We start from the raw sequence: 18,905 nt of genomic DNA on the forward strand, positions 1-18,905 counted from the left end.
AAGCTAATGCCCAGTGTATTCCACCAACACTTGCGCCACCACTGGCACTTGCGCCGACGCATTGCAGCACTTGAATTTCACACCACAGGACGTCTACAAAGTCTCAAACGAACAGATAAGAAGCCTATCTATGTACCTATAGATAGTTATTATGTTTGCATTCTGCAATCTCAAGTTGAAGTTGTTTTTTTGTCTGAAATATTGCTTTCTTGAGACCAATTCATTGGTAACCAGTCAAAATGTTTGTGTGAAACCTTGAAAATCATATATGAAGCAGAGATAACCTCCAGCTATGTGTCCATCATTTAACTTTACTTGATGACTATGTTTGACTCCTGCCAGAGGTATGCCAATGGAGAGTAATTTTCATGATCTTATCACTATCTAATCAATAAAGATATGTCTAAATAGGCTATAACAATATGAAGTGGCAGTGTACACTAACAGAGATGGTCAAAAAACTTCGTACAGCTAATGTTAGGACAGAAAATGACAGGCCATGCAAAATCTCAGACCAAGAAGAAGCAAGTTCTATTGTAGTGTCAAGAGGAGGCTTTTGTTGGTGCAGTCAATACATACCAGGAGGAACTGCAAAAGCCAGAGGGGGGGAGGAGAGGTTTGCGGACAATTTGTCAAGAGATGGAGAGAAGGTGGTGAACAAAAAAGGGATATGCTAGTGTAACAGTAAACAGGGACACTGTGGAAGGCAAAGTTGCCATCAGTTCAACATGGAGAACAATACTTGGCTTACAGAAGAGGAGGAAGAGCAGATGGTCACCTTCTGCCTTGATCTCGCTGCACAATGTCAATGATGAGAACTGCTGTTAGAAAACCACACACAAAAAACAGACTAACACACAATCCACAAATTTAACCTTGCTGTTGTACAATGTGCTGTAGTGCCAGGTTAGAAGAACAACAGAAAACAACAGAAAAACTATCTTATGTTACAATAACACATTCTCGGACCTTTGATTTTCATTCTCCTCTTTAACCTTTTACTGTAGTTTTCACACTCCATGCCATGCAGCACTTTCTGTTTTGTTCAAACTCCACTTTCTCGCGCTGCACTGCTTTTCTTTCTATTTTAGATACAAGTCTCTCATGCAGTGGAGCTGGTCACACGGGCTGCACCCTCTGACATCATCAGCCACTGCCTTCATCAACTGTATAGTACATATGTACAAACAACCCTGTAGTAGTATATATACCCCAATAGATCAAGGAGACTCCTCAGTGAGTCCTCCTGTTGTTTACCCACAACTAACTCGGTCCTACCTAAGGGGTAACCACTCCCTTATCACTACCTTTATAGTTGGTCCTAGTTGTGCGTCAGAGTAACTAACTCTTGGTTGTTACATCTTACCCATACACTTACTAGTGGGTACATAAAAATAAATTGAAGACACCCAAGCTCAATCATAATATCCTTTGCAATATTAAGAATAATATTTTTTATGCATGTCAACACAACAGTGAAACCTAAAAAGTTGTAAGTTGCTTAGAGAATTTCTCAACAGTCTCACTAAGACTATACAGTTAATAAATAAAGTTTAAAGGTCCAATGTCATAGCATGTGACCAATCACATGTTGAGTCTAGACACTGGTCAGGTGATGTGTTGCATGATCAATCATGTGAGCAATACACGGGGAGGGACTCAGTGTGTCCTCTTCTAGTGTTTACCAACATTAGTATGACAAATTAGTTCCCTCTCTTAATGAGTTATATACTTTCTTTCCTCCATTGAGTTATTGTTGTGGTTGTGCTCCAGTGCTCCAAGTCTGTGTCATGTTGGTGTTGTCACACATACTATATAGCACAACAGCTAAAAAAGAAAATGGTTAGCTCAAATCAGTTGGGTATTAGTCAGCCCATAAACACCAATGCAAAGATGCTCAAGATAAATAATGCAGTTGCTCAGCCCTGTCCTAGTAATTCCCAGCTCAGTTTCTATTTTTTTTTGTTGAAAGTAAATTCTTCTCTCCCAAGGCACTTCTGTTGAGATATTCTTTACCTACTCATTCATATTCATTAATGCTTCTCATATATTATCTCTATTCTCCTTCTTCTGAAACTGCTCTTTTACACATTACATAATCATTGGACATTCCCGCACTTACACAAAACTCGAACTTCCCTTTTCTCAACAACCTCAGTTTTCTATTAATCAGACTGAGGTATGCAATTTACATTTACAACATAGTACAATAACTCAATTCTACCTTTTAGATGTTTCCTCTTACAGTTTGTTTGACTCAACAACTTCCTTACCCAAATCTATGTTCCTTGGACCTAGCTCGGCACCCCCAAACAACTTACCAGTTGACACTGCTTTTCAAAGAGTAGAATCTGCAACATCAATGGTGGATCCCTCATTTATTGAGGTCAATATTTCCATCAAAAGTTTCACAGGTAAATTTCTTCTATTTTTTTTCAATCTGCCTCAACTGATTTGTTTCTAGCTACAATAACAGATAAATATCCTATTGTTAAAGACACCTTGCCCTTTTGTAGGCATATAAGTCCCATACTTCTATTCCAGCTCATTTCCAACCATCCAGCAATACAACCACATTTTTGGAGTGGACCAGCAATGCTGATCCACTTTTATGTGATATCAGTGAAGATGATCCTAACAAGTGCTGGGGCCACAACCGGTACACAAGTAAAGATGTTTTCAAGCCCTGGGTTAACATTGGTAATATCAAGATGGCCTACAAGTTACTTGCAGCAACCATCAAAATATACAAGGTTGCTTAGCACCTGTGCTTCTGATGGAAAATCAAGGTCGTATCTTATCTCAGTGACTCATACCTTTAAAATATGGCTAAACATCTTTGGTCTCTGTGGGTACAAATAGGAGAAGTATTTATTTTTCTCTTGTTTGCTTTTTTTCTCTTACTTACTATCAGATAGTAGGCAGGAATGAATAAGCCACCCACTCAAGCACCAATTAACACTACTCCTGCTGATAAGACTACTGGACCTGTTCCTTCAATGACGCCCTTTAATGAATCAGATTTGCAAAATCTTGACCACAATGTTTGGAAGTGTGTACAGATATTATTCCTATTGTTTTTTTTTACTTTGTTATTTACTCATATTTCTTTCTCTTGGTCTCTTATTTGTGATAAATTGAAAGAGTGGATCAAGAAGTATTCCATATCTGGTGCAGCTTTAAGAAGCTGAAAGATGTTAAGTTACTATTTATTTACACTGATGTTTCATATTGTTAATTAGACACAAAGAGCTTGTCAATACTATACTTGCCTCTGGACCAAGCGGTCTCCCCTCAGTTGATGATGTGAATGACATCATACAGAAGGTAAATCTTTTGATCCTGTTAGCTATCTTCATTCACTGTTGAGTTTTTGTAGCATAATTTGAAGACTCGCAAGTCTCAAAAGGCTTGAGCTGTTTTTATTTCAATTTCTAAAGGATTCTGTGGTGTCTTGGTGTCCTGGCCATTGGTTCTGAGGGTGCTGTTTGTATACTGTGTTAGGCTTCTTTGTGACTTTTGTATGACTTTGTAGGACTGAAGTATGACCGTATTTTGACCGTGCTTAACTATATTCTGACTAAAGATTGACTATCATAATAAGTGAAACTGCAATAAATGTCAGTTTAAGGTAATCTCTATGAAATGTAATATAACATATCTCAGCTGCTGCCCAAGAGGCTATAAAAATGACTGAGGTATTGCTATACCAAGCCCCCTACTACTTACAGTTGGATGTGCTACTTGCTAAGATATAATGTGTCACAATTCAAGACAAACCTTTGGTTTTTTCATTATTTAATTATATCTGATCACGTGACAACCACGTGACAAAAGCACATGACTCATTATATAAACAAAGTAGTTAGTTATATCCGATCACGTGACAAAGCCTAGACTATGACGCACAACATCAGTCAGCGCCTCATGGTTAACCTTCAGAAATGTATATATACCAACACCCATGTACATACATTTCCTCAGTTGTTGATTACTTCTTTATACCGATACTTGACACTACTTGTCTGATTTTGAAACTTACACCTCCATTAGTTTGGCAAAAGGTGTAGGGATCTAACATAATGACTCCTAGGAAAACAATGGGTGACTCCATGTGTTACAATTGACGTACCAGCATCTACTTACACTTTACTTTTCATTTACAAGTCATGTGACTGATCACATGACCATACTTTACTTTACTTTTTGGACTTTTTATAGTCGCATGGCCAGTGTCTAGACTCACCATGCAACTAGTCACATGCTGGACATCAGACTTTAAACTTTATTTATCAACTGTATAGTACCTCATGTATTGTAGTATATATACCTGAGCAATACATGGGGAAAGACTCAGCAAGTCCTCTTCTTGTGTCTACCAACATTAGTATGAGCACCTCCCTCTCTTGATGAGTTGTATCAATTATTCCTCAAGTTGTAGCCTCTGTGGTTGTGCTCCAGTGCCCCAAGATTGTACCTTGTTGATGTTGTCACACCATGGAGTGATGGCGATGCTCCATGGAGAACTATGGCTGCTTTAGAAGAGCCTGAGTTTATCCAGTTTTGTCATATCAGTCTCCAAAATGGCTGTCATTGAATGTGAGTATCAGTTGACTGGGGAAAAACTACCATTTGACCTTTCTTTGATTTTAGCCTGATCTTAGTTGACTCCTGTGAGACCATTGTTTGACTTTCTGGGACGGCAGCACCTAGCTACACATTGACACTTTTATTTGACTTCCACCTGACTATCCTTTGACTCCTTAGTTAAAAAAAATGGCATTTGGTAAAAACCTATCCAAATTCTGATTTTTCTCTGACTTTGTGTTTTTACTGAGCCATGGATTAAGAACCAAATTCCTCAGTGGCCCAACCAGCTTCAACACACGTCTGGTTAGGATGTATCCAGGCCTGCCATGCTTCCAAGTTTCGAATCAAATCCTGATACGTACATGTGTGTACATTATTATGGAATACATCATTTACCATACACAAAATTATACTGGCATGCCACCTCAAGTAACAAAGAAATTGAAAGAGAAAAAAAAAGGAGAGAGAGAATTGATGCAACAAAATGAAGGTGGAAGGTAGATGAAGTAACGGCAGTGGTTAGATGATGAAGATGGTGAAATTGTTTATTTATGAATCCTATTTGAAATCGCTGAATGTCCAGCCTTCAGCGAGTTCAAGGTAGGGGTGACATCGGAGTTCCGCTGCGCTTGGACGATCCTTGGGATCGCTGTGATGCGATAGTCAGTTTTGAAATTGTTCCATCCTTAAAAGGCACTTACACGGCGAAACATTTGTCTTTAAAGTCTTTAGCGAGGCTGGTCAGAATCACGTCATCTGGAACGGGCGGAGGCTGTTTCGTGTTGAACAGCTAATGTCGCCAACGTTAGTGATAGCTCCCTCCGACACACAACCAAAAAAGCCTCACCTTCAGCATCACAGCCACTGCTTCCTCCTCGTTCCATGGTCTTTTACCTGCCCACATTTCAAGAACGACACACCCAACGCTCCAGATGTCGATCTTTGAGTTGTATCCTTTTCCTTTCGGCGTGTTGATAACCTCAGGTGCCATCCAGAAAATAGTACCCTGCATAGCTGTGTGGGCGCCGCCGTTAATGTCGTCAGTGCGCTTCGAAATTCCAAAGTCTGAGATTTTGCAAATTCCAGATGTTTCAACCAAAATATTATCCGCTTTCAGATCCTACGTATAAAATTAGATGAGCAAATCCACCGTCAGAAATGTGAGTGGTAACATACTCTGTGAAGAATATTCTTGGAGTGCAGATACTCCAGTCCACTGAGGATTTGACTAGTAAACGACTTGGTGACTTCCTCGTCAAATTTACCATGTTTCTGAAGACAACTTCCAATGGATCCACCAGGCACGTACTCCAGGAAACTAAGGAAAACCGTGAGTGCGCATTATTTCAAACTTCTTACCAAAACTCACATGCTCAGGAAATTTGGAGTCTCTTCAAATCCAAGGTATTGAACGATGTTGGGGTGGTCGAGGTCTTTGAGAGTCTCGCTCTCCATTTTTAATGCCTGTACCAGACTAGCCTGCCGAGTGTCGTTTCTATCACTTGCAGTTGTGGGTATCTCCACTTGTTTGACAGCGATCATTTCACCGGTAGTGGCATTGAGTGCCAGATACACGCGTCCATACGTGCCCTTCCCGATAAGCTCACCACGAACCCATTTGAAGATAGCTGGATATAACAGCATCAGCCTGGTGCAGAGGCAGAGAGAAAAGGGGCAACATACGCTTTGGACCTCCTGAAGGGGAATCTGGTAAAGCTCTGCTCAAATTAGTCTTGCTCTGTGATGTCGTAACTTCTACAAGTCGACTGTCCCAAAGTTTTGTACTTCGTTTCCGGTTGATGTTACTGTACGAAGACTCGGCCCTTGATGTGCGATCTATACGTTTCTTATGCTCCTCCGCAACAATTCGAATCGACTTCTTTCCTTTAACAAGAACCTTGTCTCTGTCAAACGCAGGAGCTGCTATAGATGGATGTTCAACAGCAGTCGGCGAAGTCCCGCCAGAACTAGCCTCGATCACAGGTCTATCCAAGTCATGTCCTGGGAAGAACTCTTCCAGTCGATTATAAACATCTTCCGCAGGAGGACGGGGCGCCCACGTGACATCTTCGAACGTTCTACGCTTGTGATCTCTGGGTGTGCGCGGCCTCTGACGTGGAACAGCATAGGTTGGCGGAAGTGGAAATTTGGCGGGATCTGCCTGTGTCACGCGCGTCGCCATGGCTGTTCCGGAATTGGTATCGACAGTGAGTGGAGGGCGCGGGTGCGTGGTAGGAGTTTGCAATTCTTGAGAGAGCAGTTCTTTCATCGGCGTGGACCACAGACCGGCAGTGCCATAGTCAGAAAAGGTGCCAATCGTAGCGGAGCCGTCATGAGACGCGCTTCTCGAGTGCTCGTATGTAGATATCGAAGGTTCGGCGGTGGGAGAGGTGGAGGATCGTCGCTTCGGGTGACTCCACGCTTTGGCATCCAAAGTCTTATCCCCGGACCCTATGAAATCCAGTATTCTATCTTTATCTTCTGGGCGAAGGGTCGAGTCGGAGCCCATAGTCCCTTCTCCGCTGATTGATCTCGAGGGGACCATAGTAGACGGCTCATACGAGAATGAACTCGTGCTAGTTGAAGTAGAAGGTCGGGAGTTATTAGGGCTGCGAGGGGGAGGAGTACGAGGACCTTCTGAGTGAGTATGAGTGGCACGCGATCCTATGACATCACGTAAAGTTAACCGATTTTCGAGTCCCACCAAGTCGTCGTTGGGAGGGCTGGTCCCCGGTCTGGAACCAGAGTTAATGCTCGTCTGGCTGGGTTGGAAGCTATGACCAAGCCGCGTACTCTCCTTGTCACGATCAGGAATCTCTTGGTTTCTGGGATAAGGCGAACGAGACTGAGAAGGCGATGCAGAATGGGGTCTTTGATACGGGTCTTGTGGGGACAGAAGGGATGAAGCGTTGTTGGCAGGAGGAGACAGTGGATTTGGGCGGATAACATTTGGGCTAGATGAAGAATTTGCAGTGTCGATAGTGGGATTGGGAAGAGGCCGAAGGTAACGAGAACCAGAGTCAATAGGGACTGTGGTGGATGAATTTGACCCTGAAAGATACGTGCCGGACATGCCCCCCTGGTTCAACTGAGGTCTGCTGGCCGATGGGCGGAGGGAAGGCCCAGGCTGTAGCGCCTTGGGGTGTCTGAAAGACATTCCCCTGAGGCTTTCCACACTCATAGCGCCTTTCAGTGTCTTTCCTGTCGGCCACGGTGAACTATTGTTCTGACTCTTCGAATCGCCCTTGTCACCACGATTACCGTACCAAGGGAAAGGCAGATAGCTCAATGGAACCTGTTGTCCTCCACGGCGACCCTCATCTCTCGTGCGTGTTTTCTTGGGGTTCGGCCTAGAAGGCGAACCTTTGCTCCCTTCGGCTGGCGAGTCATTATCATGTGGTACAACCACCCACGTTTCTTCACGAGGTTTACGGTTTACAGTGTCGTCACCGCGATGGATCCGCATTTTGTTGAGTCGACCGAAACCTGTCTTTTCCTTGTGATTCCGCTCAAGGTCTGCTCGTTCAATTGCATATTCGCTATCCTGCAGGGCTTTCTCACGCTCAGCGGCGTCAGAAGTCTTGCGAATATGCTTTTTAGGTAAATTGAGGTAGGACTCGGTACGGGAATCAGGAGGGGATTGTGCAATGTTACTTTGCACAAAAGTGGACGGTTTTAACTCGTGATCCCGCGTCCGTTCAGTAACCGATGGGAATGGTTTGGCAGAAACGGGGGAAGGTGGATGGCGGTCTTCAACTCTGGCAACTCGCGGAGAATTAGGCTGGTTTTGCTGCGCGGCGAGAATGGAATGTGGAGCAGGTCGCATCGTGCTCCTGTTATCTGAAAAATCTACATCATCCGAGACAGACGGCTCGTAGCCTGCGTCGGGAGTAGGGTCTTCAGAAGAGACACTGTCGCATCTCGACTTGGACTGACGCCTTGGACGTGGTCTCAGAGGTCCATATACCGGTAGCACAGGTGGTGGAGGAATAGACCTGATAGGTGAAGTAGGTAAAGAAGGTTGGTGGTGTTCGTGGACCTGAGCGCCAGAGACGCATATGAAGAATTTGAGATTTCCTGCAGCATCCCCCTCTTCACGGATAAGCTTGAAGAGCTGGTCGTCCGTCAGGGCTTCACCGATGGCATATTTCCCAATTTCTGTGCGGTAAATGCAAAGAGGCCCCGACTGCTCTTCATCGGAAATGCATAGCTAGAGGGGACTCGGTTATCGATGGCGAATCTAAAAGGATCCTGACTTACCTCTGTGAACATTCGTTCTCGAACATAAGCTACGCTTCTGGCGTTTGATATATCGACGGCTTTATAAGTGTGACAGTCACTGGTAACCACGAGGAGGATGTTGTCAATCTGCATGGAGAGAGAGCTTGTTGGGGAAGGGCAGGACGGAGAAGGAGACTAACGTAATAGAGAAGATCAATTTTAAAAAAATAGGGAGAGAGGATAACGAAATGGCGTACGTGTAAGGACTCGGGCTCCAAGGGGCGATTGGAGGAGCCCCTGCGATGGGACCAAGGTAATCTGGGAATGAACTTGCTCGGTCGATGGGAAGGCTGAGAATAATCTGAACGTTCTACGGGAGGCTGGACGACGACAGGCTTGTGTTTACCATAGGGACCACCGGATATGTCTACGGGAGGAGCGGTCTGGCCAGGAGTGCTTGGGGGCGGGGTGGAATCGATGCGGGCAGAACCACTGCTTGAGGGAGAGGAAAGAGGAGGTTTTGAGTTTGAAGGATAGTGGAGGTCTGTTGTTAGTGGATACGGGGCATGGGACGGCTTTTGTGGACGGGAAGAAGAGGGAGTGGGGAGAGGATTGTAGGAGAGAGAGGAGTAGGAGCCTTGTGACTGGTGTGAGGGAGGGATGTGGTCGTCATCGCTACTGTCAATGTCGTCGGGATTTGCGACAATGAGGATCTTTCGCTGGCCTGTTCTTCTTGCGTAGCTCGACTTTGTGTCCTCAGACATGGCTTGCTAAGGCTGTCGTGGCCGTCGTCTGATGAGGGAGGAGTGAGTGAAAAAAGCAGGAGGGGGAGAGGGACGAGCTCACCGGTGGGGACGACGTGGGGAAGGGAAAGGAGGCCTTTGAGTGAGAGGTGGGCGACAGACTCGCTGGTTGCCAGAAGAGTTTGCAGCTGGCCAAATGGTAGGATGGCGAACTGGAGATGGCGTTGACAGACCGAGGCAGAGACGGCAGGTGTGGCTTACGTAAGGGATGGACCTTGTCTGTTGTCTTTACAGCCGCTGACAGTCTGGTAACAGTCTGGCAACGGCAAGGCCTCCACCCAGCGTTGCTACCCTCGGCACGGCCTCTCCCCGGCCCCGTACTCCAGCCGACGACCCAACGCCGCTCTCCACTACATGCATGGCGCTGTACGTACTCGACACACATTCGCCAACACCCAGGGCTCATTCCAGCATGCCAAGCGCACCATCAATCATCCCTGCTCCCGACTATTCGCACTTTAATTCAGGCGTTCAGTCGCTAATATACATCTATCATGTTACACAATCTATACTCTACTCGTGCATATATTCATCCTCACCCATCCCCTCTCCATGTCCAGGAAGCGCAGCCTGCAGGTCAAGCTTATAATAGCATGTCAGAATCACATCAGCCCATCACTGCTACCGCTCCTCACCTTTGGAAACTCTGCACGCTCACTCAGCATCCACTCGCCCCATGCAAGCAGCTTCAACAACTGTACCAGCTTCACCTCTTTCCCTTGGCTAAAGCTTTCTAGTATCGCCGCATTCACTTCCCCTGCAGTCTTCATCCTCTGCGCGGGAGAAAGCAGTTCAGACACAGCTGATGGTGCTAGTGACGATGAATCAAACGCCAAAAGCGCCATCGTCCGCTCTAATTCAGAAAGGAACTCGGGACTTTCCTCTCCCCTCGGTGCCAACTCCGCTTCAGCAAACGTCAACGCTTCCTGAATGCGCCCGTGCCTGATATGCTCGATCAATTGCTGTTGTTGCAAATGAAAGTACAGCGCAGGATTCGTGTCCAGGATCTGTTATAACAGTGTCAGCCATCTTGCATCAACAACTAAACAGAAGGAAGAGATCATATTGAAGACTGAAGTTTTGGTGTTTACAAGTCTCATCACCGACTTCGAAAAGTCTGAGAGTGGTGCATGAAACGTTTTAATCATTTGGCTTTGAATACAAAGCCTTCCAAAAGCGATCGTGTGCTCACCTCCGGATTAAGGTCGTTCACACGAGTGATCGCTTCATGCACATCGCCTCGTTGAAGAGCTTCGCGTATGTCCATTCTGCTTTCAATACTTGCAAAATCAATCGCAGCTGTTATATTCGCTTCTTGGCTAAACTCTTCTGCAGCCGACTTGTACCCTTCGATCACAAGATAATCCATAATGAGACGGTTCAAGTCACTGGGATAAAAGACGATAGTCAGTACAAAATTCCAATAATATTCAATCAAAGAATAAGAGAAAGCATCAGCTAATACATGCAAAACATTTTTATCTCATCTCATAAGTCAGAGAGATTCCCATTATGTTTGTTCATCTTCGCAATCCATAATAAAACGCGACAAAGATGACTTACTCTTTGGTGACTTGCACGTCATGCAATCTACGTTCCCACTCCTCCCGTCGTATGATGGTTTTTGGAGGCTAGACATGCCAACGAACAACAGTTACGACGCATTCTATAAATTAAATGCAAAATACGAACCATGGATTGGACGACGGTGCAAGTGGAAGGATTTTAAGGCCAACGGTCCATTCAGGGCAGGCTCTCGTCCGCTCGGGAAGCGCCGCACTCACAGACGATAAATCGCGGGAGAGTGGCCGGCCGAGTTCTGCGGAAAGCCGACAGCTTTCTTGCGGCGATAGCTCAACAGATGAAGAAGTGATAACCGTTGGGGGTACATATATCTTACTGACTTGTTCTCTGGGCCTATCTTTGTTTTTTACGCCCTTTTTAATCACCAAATCCTCTTGTCTTTGGGCTACACATACCCACACACGTACTACACCGGAATCGCGTTCAAATGCATCGAGCTGCCTTCCTGCTGCGCCGCCTTCCTGTTCAATCCACGCTCTCCTCGGCCAGGCAAACGTTCAGTAGTCCCTCGGCCAGGGCATTTTCATCAAAACAAGATTGGGCGCGTGAGGACATACAGAAAATATACGATCACCCGCTGCTCGATCTCGTATTTCGCGCAACTAACGTGCACCGTCAACATCATGATCCAACCAAGATCCAGCTCTGTACTCTGATGAACATCAAAAGTACGCACACCCGCTTTATCACCTCACAGACCGTGATCTAACTAACTAACGTCACACTGCTTCATTTCTTCAGCTGGCGGATGCTCCGAGGATTGTAATCTATATTCCTGATATGGCAATTTCGATGCAGACTCACTTATATGCAAAGGTTCATACTGTTCGCAGTCTTCTCGTTACTCAACGCCGACCAAGGCTTCGCCTCTTCTTGAAATCGGGCCTGTGATCGAAGCAGCGCGGAGGGCGAAGGAGAACGGCAGCACCAGATTTTGCATGGGAGCTGCTTGGAGAGATCTCGCCGGCCGGAAAAGGGGATTCGAAAGAATCTTGCAGATGGTCCGGGAGGTGCGATCGATGGGAATGGAAGTCTGTACGACCCTTGGAATGCTGTCTCCACAACAAGCTGCCCAGCTGAAGGAAGCGTAAGTTTAGTACCTCCCTCTATGCGTACTACATTCACTCAACTGAGTTTTGTAGAGGATTGACTGCTTACAACCACAATCTTGACACTTCTCGAGAATTTTACCCGCAGGTAAATAATTTCGTCTCAGTAGTCAATTCTCACCAATGCAGTAATTTTTAGGTTATCACTTCTAGGTCATACGATGAACGTCTTGATACCATCACCGCTGTTAGAGACGCAGGTATCAGTGTATGCTCTGGTGGCATCCTTGGTCTTGGAGAATCAGATGAAGACAGAGTGGGTCTGATTTGGGAAGTTGCAAAGTGCGTCTGGAGTAGGGTTCAACCACTGCGTTAACTGATGTTTACAATCAGTATGCCTGAGCACCCTGAATCTTTCCCCGTCAATGCTCTAGTACCTATACCAGGAACTCCTCTAGAGGGCAATGATGTGATCCATCTTCACTCTCCATGCGAATGAACGGATGGCTGATCCTAATCTCAATCAGGTTGTACCTTATCATACCCTATTACGAACCATAGCCACAGCTCGCATCGTCCTCCCCGACACCATCATCAGACTCGCCGCCGGGAGGAATACCCTAGCCGAATCGGAGCAAGCAATGTGTTTCATGGCTGGAGCTAACGCCATCTTCACTGGGGATCAGATGTTAACGACGCCTTGTACGTTGGAAGTTTCAGTTACATTAAATTAAATAAGCAGAATGCTGACGTTGAGCGCATGTTAGGTGCACCATGGGATGAGGTGTGTATACCTCATGATTTGTCTCATCTTCCCGCCCACACTGACACGAATTTCATATAGGACAAGGCCATGATGGGACGATGGGGCCTCGAAGGTATGGGAAGTTTTCAGCAAGCTCGCGTAGCTAGCAAAGAAAATGTTATTCCCCAAGGCATGGTGCTGGAATAGAGATGTGACGGGATTGTTCGGCCATCCCCCTGGCAGCGAGAGAATGTCTACTTTATTATGCTCGCGTCCACTCCCAGATACCACCTCAATTTAACCACAAAATACAAACATTACCTTGCGATAGGCATACGTCGACTTATTCAGATGTGCACGTTCTGCTGCTCTGTCATCTTATTTGGTAGTATGACGACTTTCCACTGATTATAGATGCAGTTAGGAACTTTGTCGTCATACCCCTACAATGGCATACTAGATTTCTTAGGAATTTCCAGTGGACTATTATAGATAATGATGGGGTTTCAGGCATTCCAGATTCACACATCTAGGTTGTGGAAACTTGTTGACAAAATGACTAAGTACACTGAGTAGAACAATCCGACTGGGGTCCTCGGCACATCCCGATGAGGTGGTAAAACTGTACAGACGCTTCTGCGGTGGCTTGGTAGGGACCCCAAGATATCGGAAAGATTGTACTGTAAACCTTAGTTAGCTGGCTCCCTCGTATCTCCACTCTGTGGTTCCCTATACTGCAGCTTTCCATCACCTGGCTCTCTCTGCATAACCAGTCACCCGCGCTGACTGACTAGCCAAAAACGCCCCGTCAAAGATGTCGGTGGCTACTAAAAACCCGTTTGCTCTTTTGGATGGTGAGTTTGACACCCATATCTCTAGTTTAGTCGTGTTTTCATTTAGCCACAAACTTTTATTGCTGTTATCGATATGTTCTCTCTTTCCTACGTTTAATCCGACATCGTGATCAGAGGACGATTCTCCACCAGCTGCCCCCGTTGCATCGAAGGATGCTCCTCAGCCAGCCCCTGATGCTGCTCGGGATACTCAAAAGAGCAGGGGTGGTCCTGCATCCCGTGGTGGCCGATACTACGCCAGAGGAGGAGGCTCAGGAAACCCTTCTGCCGGTAGAGAGAGGCAGGGCACTGCTGAAGAGCCCACTCTAGGTGGAGAGGATGCCAAGAGAAAACGTAAGCATGGTTGTGCTCATCTAAACACATAAGGGATTGTTAATCTATGGTTCATTCGCGGTATTTTCTTTATTTACATTACTCCCATTGCTGTGGATTTCATACTTCATAATTGTGTGACAGCTAACGGCGAAGGTCGTGGTCGTGGTCGCGGCAGAGGTCGCGGTGCTCCCCGTGGAGGACGCCGACCACTTGATAGGCACAGTGCCACAGGCAAAACGTAAGTACAGTACCTTATTTTTATGAATATTTGATTGGATTTTTACCCTAACGTAGTGATTCCGAAAAGAAAGTTCACCAGTCTTGGGGCGGTGATGATGGCAACAGCGAGTTGAAGGTCGAAGAGGCTGCCACCAACGACGCAGCTGTCGAAGCTACTGGGCTTAATGATTGGGCTGGTGGTGCTACTGACGCTGTTGAAGATGCTTGGGGCGCCCCCCCTGCTGCGGAGGGAGCTGCTCCCGCACCTGCTGGTGCAGAACAGCCTGAGGGGCGCAGGAGGGAAAGAGAGCCGGAAGAGGAGGACAATACTCTTACTCTAGACCAGTATCTCGCCCAGAAGAAGGAAAAAGACGCTTCTGCCGTGCCCAAGTTGGAGGTTCGGAAGGCTAACGAAGGTGCTGAGGATACAATTTGGGATGGTGTTGCCCCTTTGAAGAAAGGCGAGGAAGAAAGTGTTTACTTCGCCGGCAAGGTACAATTATCTGTTGCAATTGTTGTGTCACAGCCTCAACATATCTTTATCTGTTGTAGACTAAATCTGCGCCCAAGACTCGGACTGAGAAGAGAGAAAAGGTATATCTCGAGATAGATGCCCGATTCGAGCGCCCTCGTGGCGGTCGTGGAGGTCGTGGCGGCGAGAGGGGCACAGACGGAGGGCGCGGCGGACGTGGTCGTGGCTCTGGCAGAGGTCGTGCCCCTGGCAATGCAGTTGCCCATGTCGACGTCGATGACGAGAAAGCCTTTCCCTCTTTGGCATAAGTGAAATTTGGGCGTATAGTACCAAGCCAACCCCGAAAAAGCTATGGTTATATCATTGATATCGATCGCTCTCTTTACCTCTGCCTATCTATCCAGTTCTTCCTGGTTCTGCTAGCGATCGCTTGATTTGTTATGGTTTCTCATGCGAGTTATACCTTTCTTTTCATCTCCATTTCTGATGTCATCATGATTTACTACCGTCAGCAATGCTCGAAAACATTTCATTCAATTTGATGACAGACGAGAAATTACGAAAACAATGCAATTCAAGTAACTTGTTTGATATTTTGGCGTGCTTTCACAATACAAAGGCCTCGTCAGCAACTTGGTTCCGGGTTTTTTTTTACCCGAGTGTAATACTCGTCGTGAGCTAGGCAATATTGTGTCTTGCTAATAAAAGTGAGCCAATGAAGGTCGTTGTGAGTTTGCGCTGACAACCGGGTTGCGTTTGTTGGGTATGTATTGGTTGCCCAGCACCATATGCTATGCATATAGCTAGTGATGTGTGAGTGTCATGACACTTGGGCGGTGCACCTTGGCAAAATGGCATTCGAGTTGACACAATATTGTCATTATCACAAACTCTTTCAAACTCCAATAGGCATTCTACATTAAATTCCCATTCTCATATGTAGTGCATTCTCTGTGTATGTCTTTATGACTGTCAATCTGACAGTGATTCTGTGCATGCAATGCTAAGATCACTTTTGTGTCTATAGGTTATAAGCTATATTGATTACAACTGATTTTATTATGTGACCTTATCTGCTCACTTCATTCTTATTGCTATTCCTGGTATCATAGGTTAGTAGGGCTCAATTCATAATTAGAGACATGAAATGGCACAGACCAAGTGACAAAACCGGATAAACCCGGTCTCTGCCAAAGCAGCCATTGTTCTCTATGGAGTATAGCCACCACTCCATGGAGTCACCATTGTACTCCTAGGAGTCATTATACTGTAGCGAGTAGCACCTCCAACTATAAGTAGTAGGGGGTTTAGTATAGAAATACCTCAGTTGTTTCTATAGCCTCTCGGGCAGCGGCTGAGGTATGTTACATTACATTTATTAGAGATCACCTTAAACTAACATCCATTGTAGCTTCACTTAGTTTTATTAGGTTATGAGCCCTGGTGTGCAAAAGCTACGCAGGAAATAATTCTTATTTGAAACGGCAACCTCGGAACCATGACCACAGCACGCGATACATCCGCATGTCCAGTTCTCACTGGACCCAATAATTTTCAGATATGGAAACTCCGGATCATCTCAAAGCTACGTCGGGAAAAAGTTCTCCGGGTTGTTACTGGAGAGGAGCTTAAGCCCTCACCAGGAAAACCTACCTCCTCGGAGGATCCTGAGATCACCTGGATACTTAAGGATGAGAAGGCACATGGAATCATCCAGGACCACATCTCTGATGCCCTCCTAATGAGGACTGGAGACCTCACCAGCTCCAAGGAGTTATTTGATAAACTTGTCTCACTTCATCAAACGTCCAACATTGCCTCGGCCTTCTATTCATTCCAGCAACTCACCAAATTGTCCTGGGATGGGACATCACCTATCCAGGACCACATTGCAAAAATCCGGACAATTGATTCACACCTCTCCGGAATGAAACTAGGAGTTGATACCAAACTCATGGCCTTCGCTCTTCTCCAATCTCTCCCATGCACTCCTGAATGGCAAATATTTCAGTCATCAGTAATCAACACAATTGAAGAAAATAAAATTACCTTTGATGCAGTTGAGATCCGGATCACTGCAGAAGTTGCACGACAGTCAGGGAAGGCCCCTGGAGGTTCCGAAACAGCACTCAAATCCGAGGAGAAGTGGTGTGACTTCCACAAAGCCAAAACACACAACACCTCGGAGTGTCAAACACTTCAGTCAGCTGGAAAAGGTCAAAGGAAGAAGGAAAAGGCAAATACAGCGGAGCAATCATCTGGATCTGACTCCGAGGAGGAACAGAGTCATATTGCATTGGAACATGTACATATTTCCAAGCCCCTTACTAAACACATTCAAGCTTACCTTGTGTCGGAACCCGATAAGACCAAAACAACAATTATTATTGACTCCGGAGCAACATCCCACATGGTCCCTCACCGCTCCTGGTTTGAGCCAGGAACATACCATGTTCTGCATCCTCCGAGGACAATCAGTTTTGGGGATGAATCCTCTGTAAATGCCATTGGCATTGGAACAGTAATCCTACAAGCAACTGTTGGCAAAAAGGACTACAATATTGCACTGTCAAATGTCTTACTTGTGCCAAATTTCACGTTAGCACTCGTCTCTGTCCACAAATTGTCCAAAATGGGGTTATCAACACTTTTTCCAGCAGGGTCAAATGCTTGTGAAGTTCGGAAAAAGGAGGAACTTATCCTCACTGCGTTACACAAGCGAGGACTTTATCACATCCAAGCAAAACCCAAAATCAACCCGGAGTCAGCTTTTGCAGCAGTAGATGTAAATATATTGCACAGGAGAATGGGACACATTGGAATGGACCGCTTGCCACGAATGGTTACAAAAAGACAGCTCCAGGACATAGACACCCTTACCGGGACCCCAGAGTTTTGTGAACCTTGTGCTTTAGGAAAGATAAAGAAATTACCTTTCAAGTCCACTGGAGGAAACCGAGCCAAGCGCCCCATACAAATTGTGCACACAGATGTTGGAGGACCAATCAAACCAACTTCCAGGGAGGGTTTTTGGTACTGGATTATCATTGTAGATGATTTCTCTAAATTTCCATGGATATATTTCCTAAAACATAAAAGTGAAGCACTGGAATGATACAAGCAATGGAAAGAAGATGTCCAAACATTCTTCCGGACTCATTTGGGAGAAGAAAACTTCACTCCACTAAACACAGAATTCCTCCGGAGCAATGGGGGAGGAGAATATACTGGCAATGCATTCAAAAATCAACTCCGAGGAGATGGTGTCATCCAAGAAACTACAGCTGCAGATACTCCAGAACAAAATGGCATTGCAGAACGCATGAATCAGACATTGGCTACATTAGCAACCACTATGCTCCATGATTCCAAGCTCCCAAAGTCATTTTGGGTAGATGCCATGCAAACAGCTGCATATATCACAGCACGCAGCCTAGCATCAGGACTCCATGGAAAGACCCCATATGAAATACTGTTTAAAAGGAGAGTTGATCCAACTTTGTTTTGCCCTTTCGGATGCCAAGCATATGCCTTGATTCCGAAAGACAAAAGGCAAGGGAAATTTTACTCCAAGGGGCGCAAAGCCATAATGATTGGCTACACACATGGAAAGCAAGCCTACAAACTCCTAGACACTGAAAAACGGACTGTGTTTTCCAGTCGGCATGTCATATTCAATGAATCCGGAAAGGTACAAAAGGATGACACTGCTCCCTGGAACACAGACACTAGCACAGATCAGTGGGAGGGACTCATTCCAGAGAATGCTCACTATCCAGACCAAAAAACATTGGAGGAGGATGATCCTGACCCTCAGATCCGAGATCCAAATGAATTGCAAATGGAACCACATCTCCAAGGAGATGTTCCACAAGCAATGGAACCATATCAGCATGAAGATGTTCCGAGAGCAGTGGGGCAATACCTCTGTGGAGACGTTCCGAGAGCAGTGGGAGCACCTGATCAGCTAAGACACCCTCCACAACAGTCTCTACAACCAAGACCTGAACACTGGCCATCTTCAGAACGGAAAGCCAAAGTAGAGTTACAGTC

The 18,905-nt window shown here is 45.7% G+C and overlaps 4 protein-coding genes across 4 annotated transcripts; 2 read left to right on the forward strand and 2 right to left on the reverse strand.

Annotated features, from left to right (window-relative positions):
* Nucleotides 1–4,895: 4,895 nt before the first annotated feature.
* On the reverse strand, nucleotides 4,896–7,330 carry SERLADRAFT_455412 (uncharacterized protein; the record flags this gene model as incomplete). The annotated part of the gene is made up of 6 exons (XM_007312792.1): nucleotides 4,896–5,239; nucleotides 5,292–5,380; nucleotides 5,438–5,710; nucleotides 5,767–5,908; nucleotides 5,960–6,218; nucleotides 6,274–7,330. The coding sequence occupies 6 exons, from the start codon at nucleotides 7,133–7,135 to the stop codon at nucleotides 5,149–5,151; spliced, it is 1,716 nt and encodes a 571-aa protein (XP_007312854.1).
* A 2,689-nt stretch (nucleotides 7,331–10,019) lies between these two features.
* SERLADRAFT_455415 (uncharacterized protein) lies at nucleotides 10,020–11,318 on the reverse strand (the record flags this gene model as incomplete). The annotated part of the gene is made up of 5 exons (XM_007312793.1): nucleotides 10,020–10,196; nucleotides 10,250–10,621; nucleotides 10,807–11,002; nucleotides 11,178–11,245; nucleotides 11,307–11,318. The coding sequence occupies 5 exons, from the start codon at nucleotides 11,307–11,309 to the stop codon at nucleotides 10,128–10,130; spliced, it is 708 nt and encodes a 235-aa protein (XP_007312855.1).
* Nucleotides 11,319–11,437: 119 nt separating this feature from the next.
* SERLADRAFT_455421 (uncharacterized protein) lies at nucleotides 11,438–13,461 on the forward strand (the record flags this gene model as incomplete). The annotated part of the gene is made up of 9 exons (XM_007312794.1): nucleotides 11,438–11,866; nucleotides 11,940–11,960; nucleotides 12,015–12,285; nucleotides 12,341–12,395; nucleotides 12,447–12,589; nucleotides 12,641–12,716; nucleotides 12,775–12,949; nucleotides 13,015–13,031; nucleotides 13,092–13,461. 9 exons carry the CDS (start codon nucleotides 11,626–11,628, stop codon nucleotides 13,197–13,199), a joined length of 1,107 nt encoding a protein of 368 aa, XP_007312856.1.
* A 344-nt stretch (nucleotides 13,462–13,805) lies between these two features.
* On the forward strand, nucleotides 13,806–15,438 carry SERLADRAFT_444550 (uncharacterized protein; the record flags this gene model as incomplete). The annotated part of the gene is made up of 5 exons (XM_007312795.1): nucleotides 13,806–13,846; nucleotides 13,961–14,179; nucleotides 14,303–14,399; nucleotides 14,456–14,873; nucleotides 14,933–15,438. Coding segments are annotated over 5 exons (1,003 nt in total), but the record flags the coding sequence as incomplete, so codon positions are not given.
* Nucleotides 15,439–18,905: the final 3,467 nt, after the last annotated feature.

Source organism: Serpula lacrymans, assembly GCF_000218685.1.
Source record: "Serpula lacrymans var. lacrymans S7.9 unplaced genomic scaffold SERLAscaffold_1, whole genome shotgun sequence".
In the NCBI taxonomy this organism is placed as follows: Eukaryota; Fungi; Basidiomycota; class Agaricomycetes; order Boletales; family Serpulaceae; genus Serpula; species Serpula lacrymans.